Genomic DNA, 12681 nt, shown 5'->3' with positions numbered 1-12681 from the left:
ACAGCAGGAAGTTGTGGAGAGGAGTCCTTCGGAGGCAGAGGAGGAGGCGGCAAAATCAAAGCAGCAATCTTTTGGCATGCAATGGCCTTGCCACAGTGGATACACCGGTTCCCGTGAGATCGCCGAAGTTAAGTGCTGTCGGGCATGGCCAGCACTTGGATGGGTGACCATCCAGCTGCCATGTGCTGTTGCCATTTTTCAGGGTGCACTCAGCCTCGTGATGCCAATTGAGGAGCTACTCGACCGAATAATAGCGGCTCCGGTCAAAGAAAACCATCATAACGACCGGGAGAGCGGTGTGCTCACCACACGCCCCTCCTATCCGCATCCTCAACTGAGGATGACTTGGCGGTCAGATGGACCCGATGGGCCACTTGTGGCCTGCAGATGGAGTGCAACAAAACAACAACAATCTTTTGGCACAGTAAGAGAAATATTGAAAGCATGGGAACCGGTTGCATCGTACATCACTCTAATGAAGCAGTGGCATCTTGCACTACAAATTTATTTGACGATGATGCTGTGTCAAACAAATGACTGTAGATAGCTTCCTAGTAAAAAATTGGTTATATGTCATGAATAATAAAGTGCATAATTTTCTTTGAATAAATGACATGAGTAAGACAAAATTTTTGCTGTTTTTTTTTCATACTTTTCATTAATTTATATGGGATAAAGTGCTTTTTAGAACAAGCGTTTCGCACTATGAACAAGATTCTGGATCAAATTATGCTCATTATGGGAGGTTCCACTGTAGTAGTATTTTTATGAACCGGGGGAAACAATGGGAGAAAGAGAGAAGTGCCTCCAAAGCAAGATAAAAAATTAGAACTATTTTACTGTAATGACTCTTGATTCTGAGGTAGTGCTTGTTCTTCTTATCATAGTTAATTGATAATTTTCTTTCATCTTTCCACTATTGTTAGCCTTATTGATTATCTTACACTTCAGTTTACTGTATCTAACGTGTACACCTAATATTTTGCATTGTGATTCCCATTTGTTGACATGGAACTAATCAAAAATAGCTCAAACAGGAAATACATTTTTCATTCTGTACAAAATACTTTCAGTTGCATTGCAACCTTTCCAGCTATTTTTCTGAGGATGATAACTGTAAAGGAAATGATCTGCTGAAGTCATTTTTCAGTCAAGGAAATCAAAGAAACTGAGACAGCATTGACCAGTATCATTATGTTTTCATATACAGGTTTTAATAGAAAGGGCATTTGATAAATAAATAAAAATTTGTCTGGAATACGGCACTTATCTGCGAATTGATTTTGTCTGTTTGTTGATTCTGGTGAATAGCTCATTTTAACATAATACCAAAAGAACAAAAAAATATCTGCTGAGCATCAGCAAAAGTTTTTAATTGTATGCTGTTTGCAGTTACCATTATGTACTGTGCATGTACTGTATGTTTGTTGGTGTTCTATGTTACATTTATTCTGTTACACACAGTACAATATTGCTATATATATTAGGTTTGTATGAGAATGTTATTTTCATTGTACTGAATATGGTATTGGCATTATTGAAAAGTAAAACTCTAAAATACTTATTTTTGAATCGTGAGGATACGACCAGATTGAATCTGGCTGTGGTAGTAGGAATTGATGCCTGATGTTTTGTGTAAGCAGTCTTGTAATGCTGTTCAGATGAAAATGCAGGTGTTTCCTGAATTGTACTTATGTTAACGCAATATACAATCAGTTTAAAATTAAGTCCAGATATAAGCATGTAATGAATCATCAGAACCTCCTTGGTGGCTTATTATTAAGGCACACTTCTTCAATTAAATATTCCTAAGAAGCTGTAGGTGGACAAAGGGACATTAATTTTCAGGGCTTTATATGTGATGCTGTACTGTAGTACATTACTCTACTTCACATATGAATTCCAGTTTATCAGTGTTGCATGTCTGTACCCTCTCTGTTTGAAACATAATAAATTGTCAAATGGTTATGCGTTTGCTTACCCTTCCGTAATGCAAAAATTAACAATTGTATCTGAATTCTTATATTATATCAATAACATTTCACTGTAGTGACTGAAAATATGTTTAAAGTAGTGAAATAATAAACGTGTGGCTTTAGATAAATCCTCCTTTGTTGCAGATGGTACAAGTATATAGATGGGACAACCCGTAAACAACCAGTAATTTTGGATGAGCGTGTCAAACAAGTCAGTGGGACATTGATTATCAAGGAGGCAAAAGTGGATGATTCTGGAAAATATCTGTGTGTTGTAAACAATTCTGTTGGAGGAGAAAGTGTGGAGACAGTCCTTACTGTCACAGGTAATACATGGAAACCATTCCTACAGTGAAGTAATATATTTCAAATATTTAATAAAGTAAATAGGGATACATTTACCTTTTCACATTTTTCGTGTCATCACAGAAATAACATTCACACTCTCAGTAGCATCGGGTTAGCAAATTTTAGTTCATGAGTAAATATGATTTGCCAATTTTTGTACATGCAGCAGTCTGACTGAATTTCCGAAAAATTAACTACAACTCTTTACACATTGTCATATCTCCACAGAAGACCTATCTTTATCAATGATATTAATTGCCTGGTATCTAGTAAAACCATGTGCCTCTCTCAGAGATGTGTAGGGTAAATGTGAAAGAATAGTAACTGTTTCATTTTATTAATAATAAATTTATTATGTTTCCAGCTCCACTTGCAGCAAGTGTAGAACCGCAGACTCAGACTGTAGATTTTGGACGTCCTGCTACATTTAAATGTAACTTTGAAGGAAATCCAATTAAAACTATTAGCTGGTTGAAAGATGGTAAACCACTTAATCATAAAGAACCAATCCTAACAATTGAATCTGTTAAGAAGGAAGACAAGGGAATGTATCAATGTTTCATTAGGAATGATCAAGAAAGTGCTGAAGCAAGTGCAGAATTAAAACTTGGTGGAAGGTGTAAGTCAAATTTACTAAATGTGTGATTACACGTTATTCTGTTTTTATTGTTTCTAAAAGCATTCTAATTTTCAGTTGAACCTCCCCAGTTACGCTATTCATTCCCGGAGGACACTTTACAGCCTGGTCCATCTGTCTTTCTAAAATGCATTGCCTCTGGTAATCCAACACCTGAAATAACATGGGAGCTGGATGGCAAGAAACTCTCCAATAGTGACCGGTAAGGTTTCTAGCAAAGTGTTTACAGTAAAATGCACAAAAGCAGATAAAAATGATTGAAACTTTTGAACAAGTTTCTTGTTGTGACTCTATTTTGGAACCTTTACTGCAGCATGTGCCATTTTTTCCTTTCTTATCCTATTGTCTTTATATTTCCTTTTTAACAGTTCAAACCGGAATCTCTGCACTCTGACTGAGTGAAAGTGTTCATTAATTTATTCCCTGGACCATTATACAGGACCAATAGCAACCCTGAAATAGGTTTCCCATCATTTCCTTGAATTATTAAAATACAGTTTCAGACTATTTCTCTACCATTCCACTTTCAAATAGCATGTGGGAAAATGAATATGTACTGTATATGTACTTGTTTTGCAGGCTGTGACTGCTTCTTTTTGCCAACAGGACTTTTAATTTTTTATAGGATGTGAAACCCTAACCATATTTTGTTTACCGTTAAATATATCACAATTTCAGTGGAAGCACTGCTGTACTTGTGGAGGTGTGTTAATATCCATCCCTGCCATACCATCAACATTAATTTTTGTAACAATGCGTGCTTTAAAAGCTCCAACAGCAACACAGTTTAATGAAACAAACAAACAAGAATAACAGGATAGATATACCAGATACAAGCTGGTAGTGTATCACAGAGGAAGTAGTTTACAGCAGCAACTTGAAATTAACACTTTTTGGCATACTTTTGGAAATAGATATCAAGGCACAAATGAATATTAGGATTTTTCCACATCTGCACTGCTTTTGTGTAGAATTGTGTCTGTTGTTAATATAAAAAAGAAAGTGCTCCATCACAAACTGAATGAAATGTTAGTGTACAGGAAAAACATAGCTTTTTAGTTCTTATAAATTATGTTAAGGCATTTGTCACTTTTTGTTAAATCTGGGGAAACCATTTTAATAATAACTGATACAATCCTTCAGTAATATTTATTATCACAGCCTAGTGCCATATGGATAGCATGATCTACATTTTGAATATTTGAATTAGGATTATGACTGATTGAGGGTTCCATTATTAAACGCAGTATTGCGAACTTCCTTTTATTTCTGACAAGAGTTTGGCACTTTACAAGTGATCTGAACATTTTCAAACTGTTAAAAAAAATCATCATGTTTTGAAACTTACAGTATTTCTTAGTACTTCTCTAATGGTTTTGTGCACCATTTTAGCCATCTAAACCACTTGGCAAAGTCTTCTCAATAAGCCGCTTTTGGAAGATAATTACATTTGAATTGTGAATTGTAGATTCTGTTCATTGAAGACAGAGATGACTGCTGCTTCTGGAGTTTCAAATCAGTCAGTGAGAATGGTTTCTTTCACTGTAAGGATCAGGAAGCAATTTGACAGACCTATATCAGTACCTTATAGTTGGACAAAGAAGTGTTTAATAGATATGATTCTTAAAGCAGTGTCTTCATTTTTGCTGTTCAGTGCTTTAACACAGTGTCATGATGGAGCAGTATCCCTTGTAATGTGATTTTGGACTTTTCTCCTCATGTTCAAAGAATCTTGGCAGAATCTGAGAACATCAACTTGAAATAACTGTCTTATCATCATACACAACAACCGTAGTGATGTGTCCACTTGTTGCAAAGAGTGTGCACACCATTCTTTTCATCACACTTCATTCTCTCTTCAATTTCGTTGGGCTGACCTCTAATGAGAATAACAAAATACAAGGCAGTCATTTTTTTTCAGAGTTGAATTGATACAGCTACATTTTGGTATCAATTGTGATTTTGGATACTGCTTTTGGCTGCCAGCACTTGCTAGCAAGATTCAACATGCAGAGTTTTTAAAGGTTCAGTATCCATTGATTGCCAATCTTTCCAACACAAAGATTCTTATGAAGAGAAATCACTGCCAATAGAACCCAGAAAGTGCATTCAGTTTGTGTACGAGGTCTGTCCAGAAAATTCTGGTACTTTATCCATAAAATTTTTCTACTGTTATCTTTTACTTATTGTCCATGGTTTCCTTCAAGATACTCTCCTGTACAATTGGTGTACTGCTACCATGGCCGTTTCCACTTCCAGAAGCAGTCTTGGAACATGTCTAGCTGGATCAAGCAAAGCGCCATCTGCGAATTTTCTTTTATTCATCTTTCAATGCAAAGCTTCATCTTTTCAATGGGGTTTCAACTTTGGAAATAAGAAAGGTCCACAGGGCCCCAGTCTAGAGAGTACTGAGTATGAGTCAGCACAGTGGTTTCGTCTTTTTGTGCAGTAGTCACCCACCAACAGGGATGAATATGCAGGTGCATTATCGTGATGCAAGAGCTCTGAATTGTCTTGCCACATTTCAGCTCATTTGCTTCTCACATTGTCTCACAGGCATCGCAACATGTCCTGGCAGTGCCATCAATTAACGGTTTGCCCCTGTGGCACGAATTCATGGTGAACTAATCCTTCAAAGTCAATGAAAATTATCAGCGTAGCTTTGACATTTGACCTGCTTGATGAGCTTTTTTCATTTTGGAGAACCTTTGCCAACCCATTGTGAAGACTGAACCTTGGTGTCAACATCATAACCATAGACCCATATCTCATCATCAGTTATGATTCTCTAAAGAACATCTCATTCTTATTTGTGCAATCCAAAAGCTCTTCACAGATTGTGAGACAAAGGTTTTTCTGGTCTTGACTCATGAGCCATGGGATGAACTTGGTGGCAACACGATGCATTCCAAGATGCAATCTTTGATTTGTACGCAAAATTTCATTGACATGAGCGTTGTCGGCAGATGTCGAAGGGTGCCCTGAATGAAGGTCATTTTTAACTTCCATCTGGCCATTTTTGAAATGGTGTAAACCATTCATAACACTGAGTATGGCTTACGCACTCACCGCTGTAAGCTTCCTGCATCATTTGGTGTGTCTCTGTAAACGTTTTCTTGAGTTTCACACAAAATTTTATGCAGATGCATAGCTCCTCTGACTCTGCCTTCTCAAAATTTACAAACTATGCAACATAATGTTCTACTCAATACAGCACTGAACAATAACAACAGACATACAACAGTGAAACTTTTGGCAGTTACACATTAAACACAGGCATGCCGGGATGCCAAACGCATTTTGCTCCAACACACCATTGGCATGAAATTACGAATCTTCCAGATTTTTTTGAACAGGACTCTTATAGGAGCAGACAGATTTTCTGTTATTACCCAGACTCAAATCTCATTTACTTCATTAGTAATCATTACTGTCTGCCCTGACCAAATTTTGCCTTCAGTTGATCCTATTACGCTGCTGGCAAACAGTTGCTTTGTTAAATGAAGATCCACATTAAGCCTGTCCCAAACAATATGTTAAATCAGTCTCATCTTTAAAACAGAAATCATTTTGGAGAAGTGCGCTTGTTTCAACTGTATTGCTGCATCAATCTGACACACTTACAGAATAAGCCCCTCTGCTGAGCAGCTTGAAACTTTAAGTATGCTACAATGAACTGTTTTTATTGGAAATGAAACAGTCTCTACAGACCTATGAATTATTTGAGATGTTTCAGATCACACTTTACAACTATTAAAACATGTGTATTTATTTTGGCATACACATTTTGTTTGATTGATTTAAAACATTGTCCGTGGTGCAGTATTTTCTTAGTTTTTATGTCAAGAAATGTGTATTAGTGCTGCAAGACAAAGTGAAATTAGGTCAAAACTCTTGTACCACATGCAGGATAACTTGTAAAATGACATGCGGATGAAATTTCAAGAGGTAGTTGAAAATCACACAAAAATGCATCCAGTGACAGTGTTTTAAGTTAATCAATTGAAATGTGCATGGCAAAATACGTATGCATGCTTTAGTAGTTTCAGTGAGACATATGAAACAACTTAAGTAATTATAATCAACTACAGGCACAAGGGTTACGTAGGTTAAGGATTTAGTGCCCCAGGAAGCCAGAACTTTCAATGTGATGCTGTTATTTACTTTCAGAATTTCTGCCAGGCATATTTAGTTGTACGTCACCCACTTGAGAGTTTTGTTGTGATGTAGTGGTGGTAATACAGTTTATAAAGTTACAAGGAGGCAGAAAGGCTTGCCAACAAAAGTCCTTCAGGAGACGAAATTCTTCAGTACTGCTGATAAACATACACATTGAAGTACAAAAATTATCTTAGCTTTCAGAGCTAATAGTTTTTTCATCAGGAGGGAGAGAGGATAGGTTGGATAGGTTAGAAAGGAAGGGTACATCACTTACATTCCAGGATATGAGAGACTGCCCTGTTCTGAGAGTCTCCATTAGAATTTTGCCCATTAGAAGTAAAGTACTGGTGTGCCATTCTGTCTTTAAAATTCAGAGTTGTCTCAAGTTCATTTACCTTCAGATTATACAAAATGGTTCAAATGGCTCTGAGCACTATGGGACTTAATTTCTGAGGTCATCAGTCCCCTAGAACTTAGAACTACTTAAACCTAACTAACCTAAGGACATCACACACATCCATGCCTGAGGCAATGATTCGAACCTGCGATCGTAGCGGTCGCGCAGTTCCAAACTGAAGCGCCTTGAACCACTCGGCCACCCCGGCCGGCTTAGATTATACACTGAGGAGCCAAAACATTATGACCACTGCCCACTGCAAGACTGAATGCCAACTGGTGGTGTTGCAGGCACATGACACAGTGAGGAATTGTTGATTCTAATGATGATATGGGCTAAGAAGGGGAAATTCATTGATTTAAGTGAGTTTGACAAAGGCCAGATGTTACAACCCGATGTCTGGGAGTGAGCATTTCAAAACAGTAAATGTGGTTGGCTGTTCACATATTACTGTTGTGAGATTCTGTGAAAAATGGTTGCAGGGCAGTGAAATCATGATTAGGTGACAAGATGTTGGGCATTTAGCCTCATGACAGGAATATGGAGGTCAGGAGCTTGTCCGCTATGTAAGTCAGGATAGGAGGCATTCTTTGTCAGATTTGATGACAGAGTATAATGCTGGTGGAGGCACAGGTGTCTTGAAACACACTGTCTAGCATACATTGTTCAATGTGGGATTCCGGAGCCGATGACCCCTATATGTTCCCAAGTTGACACAGTGTCGCTGTCAGTTACTAATTCAGTGGGTACGAAATGAGTGGAGATGTGTTACCTGGTGAGATGAATCTTGTTTCTTGTTACACCAGTCAAACAACTGCTGTAAACATGAAACTCGTCACAGATGCAGGCTGGCAGGTGCAATTTTATGTTATGTAACCATGGGACCTGTGGTAGTTATCTAAAGCATCATAACAGCAGTGGACTACATGAACGTTATTGTTGACTACCTGCAGCCCTTCTTGCTTGATGTCTTCCCTGACAGCAATGACACGTTCCACTAGCATAACTGCCTGTGTCACAAGGCCAGAATTGTGTTACAGTGATTGGAGGAGCATGATATTGAACTGATGTCTCAACCACAAAATTTGGCCAATCTGAACCCGATGATAGAAATGTGAAATGCTAGGGGCTCCACCTCCATGCCTGCAAACCACTGGACTGTAGAGTACGAGAAGTGCATGGCCTATTTGTAGACATCTGGTGCTGTATGCTTCTAGAAACCTACTGAGGACTTGTCAAATCACTGCTATATAGAATCATTGCTGTAGTGTGCTCCAAAAGTGGAACAACATGTTGTTAAGCAGATGATTGTAAGGTCTTAGCTCATCATTGTATACTGTGACTGCTTGTGTGAATGCCATTTAAAATGTGGAATTTTAAGATTTTTGATTTCCTTTTCTTGTTCTTGGGGTCCATGTATATGGGAAGTATTGTTGACACGATTGCGTTCAATAATTCATATGTGGGCCATAACTTACTTGCATATGTCAAATGCTGCTAAATGCCCCAAACTCATTCTGCACACAGTGTAATACTGATTGGTTGTCTATTCTAGCAATCCAAACATAAAGTGTCTCCCAGCTTTTTTTGTGTATGCTTTTATACTGTAATGACTTCCACCTTTTTTATAATAGCTTGGAGTTTACTGATAAGAAATATGCTTATGAAGTTAAGTTAATGTTTTACCAGATGGTGTTAAGGATTTCTCTCTCATCTGGACTGTCAATGTTGTATTTGCGAACAGTTCTTTGACAGTGTATTCAGAATTATTCTACAAGAATGAGTTGAAAAAAATTTTCAATTCATGCTTTTGTTCTCTTTTGTCTTTTGCAGAATTATTTTTTTAATGTGTGCTCTGGGTTAAAAGTGAGTGAAATCACTTTCAGTTCTCATTTTAGCAACAAATCAATGTTATATTTTTGCACTGAATTTGATCAGTTATTGTTTGGTTGAATAGTGATGGACTATATTAATTATGCAATTTCTCTTATCACTCTATTTTTTTCTTTTTAAATTCATGTTGATTCCTCATATCAGTTCTTTGTCAATGCTACATAGTATATTTGTCTGTGCATACATACACACATATTTAAAAACAGTAGACTCTTAGTTGCTTGCAATACCATTAGAAATATTATATGTATATTACTCTGGATTTTCTTGCTTATATTAATGACAAATTCAAAAGAAGATGCCTTTTGGTGCTACTACTTAGAGAGGGGCATTTGTTGCATTTCTCAAGACTTCTTAAGCATCACCCGTCAGTTGAAGTTGCTGTGTGTGTGTGTGTGTGTGTGTGTGTGTGTGTGTGTGTGTGTGTGTGGGAGCGCGCGCGCGTATGTGTGTGCACACGTGCGCAAACCAGTTTTACATTGCCTGTTTAACGAACTTCTACCATAATAAAACTCTTATCTTTATCTTTCTTGTTAAACAATGGAAAAATCCAGAAAGGAAAGTAATATGAAAAGGATAGATTGCTGCTCACCATATAGTGGAGATGTTAACTCGTAGACAGACACAACAAAACGACTGCTAAACAAGTAAGCTTTCAGCCAAAAGGCCTTCTTCTGAAGTAGAAACACACACACACACACACACACACACACACACACACACACACAAGGCTACATTGTGGCAGTGCTGCAACTCAGGCTACAATTCAGGATCCACATAGTCTGCTGGTGTATCTTAGCCATGGATGTGCTTCGTACTAGTTAACTCTGAAGGATATCCTCAGAAATGTCAGCAAAATTTTCAGTCTTGTTTATATGCCTTTAGATTGCTCAACAGCTTGACTACATGCTGAACACTTCTCTTTACCCCTGTGATTACTTTTATTCCATGTAGGTCTCCATGTTCCCTTGTTTTTAAATTTGATCTGTTATTCTTTCTGAATTTGATCTGTTATTGTTTGGTCGATAAATGATTAACTCTATTAATTATGTAATTTCTCTTATCTCTCTCTCTCTCTCTTTTTAATTCATGTTGATTCCTCATATCAGTTCTTTGTCAACGCTACATAGTATATTTGGTTTGTGCAGACTTGTGACAGTGCAATTCTGCCAGAGGCGGCAAAGGACTTGGAAGAGCAGTTGAATGGAAGAAAGACGGTTATAAGATCAACATTGACAAAAGTAAAACAAGAGTAGTGAAATACAGTCAAATTAACTCAGTTAAATTATATAAAGAAAGGGACACTAAAAGTAGTAGACAAGTTTCTCTATTTGAGCATCAAAACAACTTGTGATGACTTAAGTAGAGAAGATATGAAAAACAGCAAAACATTAACAAGAAAATCATTTTTGAAAAAGAGCAACTTGTTAGCATTGAATATAAAGTTAAATGTTAGGAAGCCGTCTTCAGAAGGTATTTGTGTGGAGTGTAGCCTTCTACTGAAGTGAAACATGTACTACAAAGGGTTCATGCAAGAAGAAAACAGTGGTTTTTGAGATGTGATGCTGCATAAGAATATTGAAAACTAGATGGGTAGATTGAATAACTGATGGTGAGGTAGTGGATAAAATTGGAGAAAAAAGATATTTATGGTTCAGTGTGACTAAAAGAAGGGGCTGGTTGAAAGGACACATTCAGGGGTATAAAGAAATCATCAATTTGGAAATGGAGGGGAGTGAGGGGGAAAAAATTGTAGGATAAGACCAAGGCTTGAAAGCAGTAAGGTAGTTCAAGCAGATGTATGTTGCAATAGTTATTCGGAGATGAGGAGGCTTGCACACAGGATAGAGTAGCAGTGGGGTAGCTGCATTAAACCAGTCTTCATACTGAAGACTACAAGAACAAGACTAACAGCAGCAGCAGCAACAACAGCAACAGCAAATGAAAAACATGTTGTGTATAGTCATGGGAACCTGGATTCGTATATGTTGACAAGGCCGTTGGCCAATTGTGTAGTAATTCTGTGACAGTTAATACATGAATTTTATTTTGAATACAGTATATACAAATTATTCAGATTTTTGCCGTTGAACTGAGTCTATAAAAAGATTTATGGAAATTGAAAGAGACAAGAGTGCGGGCACCAATATAAGTGAAAAGGTTAACAGAAATATCATTCAGTTTAAAAATGCTGCAGAAAGGCTAAAAAATAATTCAGCAGACATCATACCAGAATTTAATTTAGGCCCTGTTCTGGAAAACAAGAGTTAAAGTGTTACAATACTCTTTTATTCAGAGAGATGAGGAATTTGAACCAATGATGTTGAGAGTCCAGTGATGCTTGGCTGTGCAGTACATCAGGAGTTTTATATCAGTCACTATTGTTTCACATTTTTTCTTGTTGTATATGTATGTCATCATTTGATGCAACATAAAAAACTACTGAATAAGATTTTTTTAAATTATACAGGGTGATTTTTTCCAGCATGCACAAACTCTAGGGACTGATCGATTAGAGTATATAGAACAGGAAAGGTCTAATCATCTTATGTCTGGAAATACATGGTTCCCATGCTAGAGACCATTTATTCACTCGTACTTTGTTACAGAGATTGCAGTCTAATATGTGCTGTACCATGCAGCCACATTTACAGCATACATGGTTTCCTCCTAGAGGGTGGCAATGTTCCTCATACTTCATTCCCTAGCATCCTCTCATGCCATAGTAACTGGTAATGTTGTGTCCAATTCACTTCTCTTTCTGGCTCACATTATAGTGGGTGTGATACAGCATTGTACACAATGGTTCTGTATTTGAATTGAGAGCTTGCCTATATGGTGTTTACTTATGGAAAGGCAAATGGCAACAGACGGCGGGGAGCAAGATTGTATCAGGAGACCTATCCCCGCCAACTACAACCACAGCACTGTTGCACTGTTTGCAACAGTGTTTTACCATTTGGCTGAGACAGCTTTGTTTCAGGAAGTAGAAAATCATGAACGTACCTAAAATGTTCAGATACCAGACTTGGAGGAAAACGTGATTAACACTGTGGAAGGCGACCACTGTGTCAGTACCAGGCAGTTGGCCTGCCAGTACAGGGTAAGCCAATTTACCATGTGGAACATTCTCCACGACAATTGTTACTACTGTTATCACTTAAAGTGTGTGCAGGGCTTACTAGTGACAGACTTTCCACATCGGGAGCAGTTTTGTCACTGGTTTCTACACCAGGCAACCATAATTCCAGGATTTCTCTCCTGCATCC

General features: G+C 37.6%; 1 protein-coding gene across 1 annotated transcript in view; it reads left to right on the top strand.

Moving 5' to 3' along the window:
- Positions 1-12681, top strand: part of LOC124619387 (Down syndrome cell adhesion molecule-like protein Dscam2) — an 853562-nt gene that overhangs the window by 531945 nt on the left and 308936 nt on the right. Inside the window, exons 8-10 of the mRNA XM_047145731.1 lie at positions 2121-2302; positions 2689-2943; positions 3019-3163. Coding sequence (XP_047001687.1) covers positions 2121-2302; positions 2689-2943; positions 3019-3163 — 582 coding nt within the window. The remainder of the gene's footprint in view (positions 1-2120; positions 2303-2688; positions 2944-3018; positions 3164-12681) is intronic.

This window comes from Schistocerca americana, chromosome 6, assembly GCF_021461395.2.
Source record: "Schistocerca americana isolate TAMUIC-IGC-003095 chromosome 6, iqSchAmer2.1, whole genome shotgun sequence".
Taxonomy (NCBI): domain Eukaryota; kingdom Metazoa; phylum Arthropoda; class Insecta; order Orthoptera; family Acrididae; genus Schistocerca; species Schistocerca americana.
The sequence above is the reverse complement of the archived record's forward strand: the minus strand, read 5'-3'. Positions and strand labels throughout refer to the sequence as shown.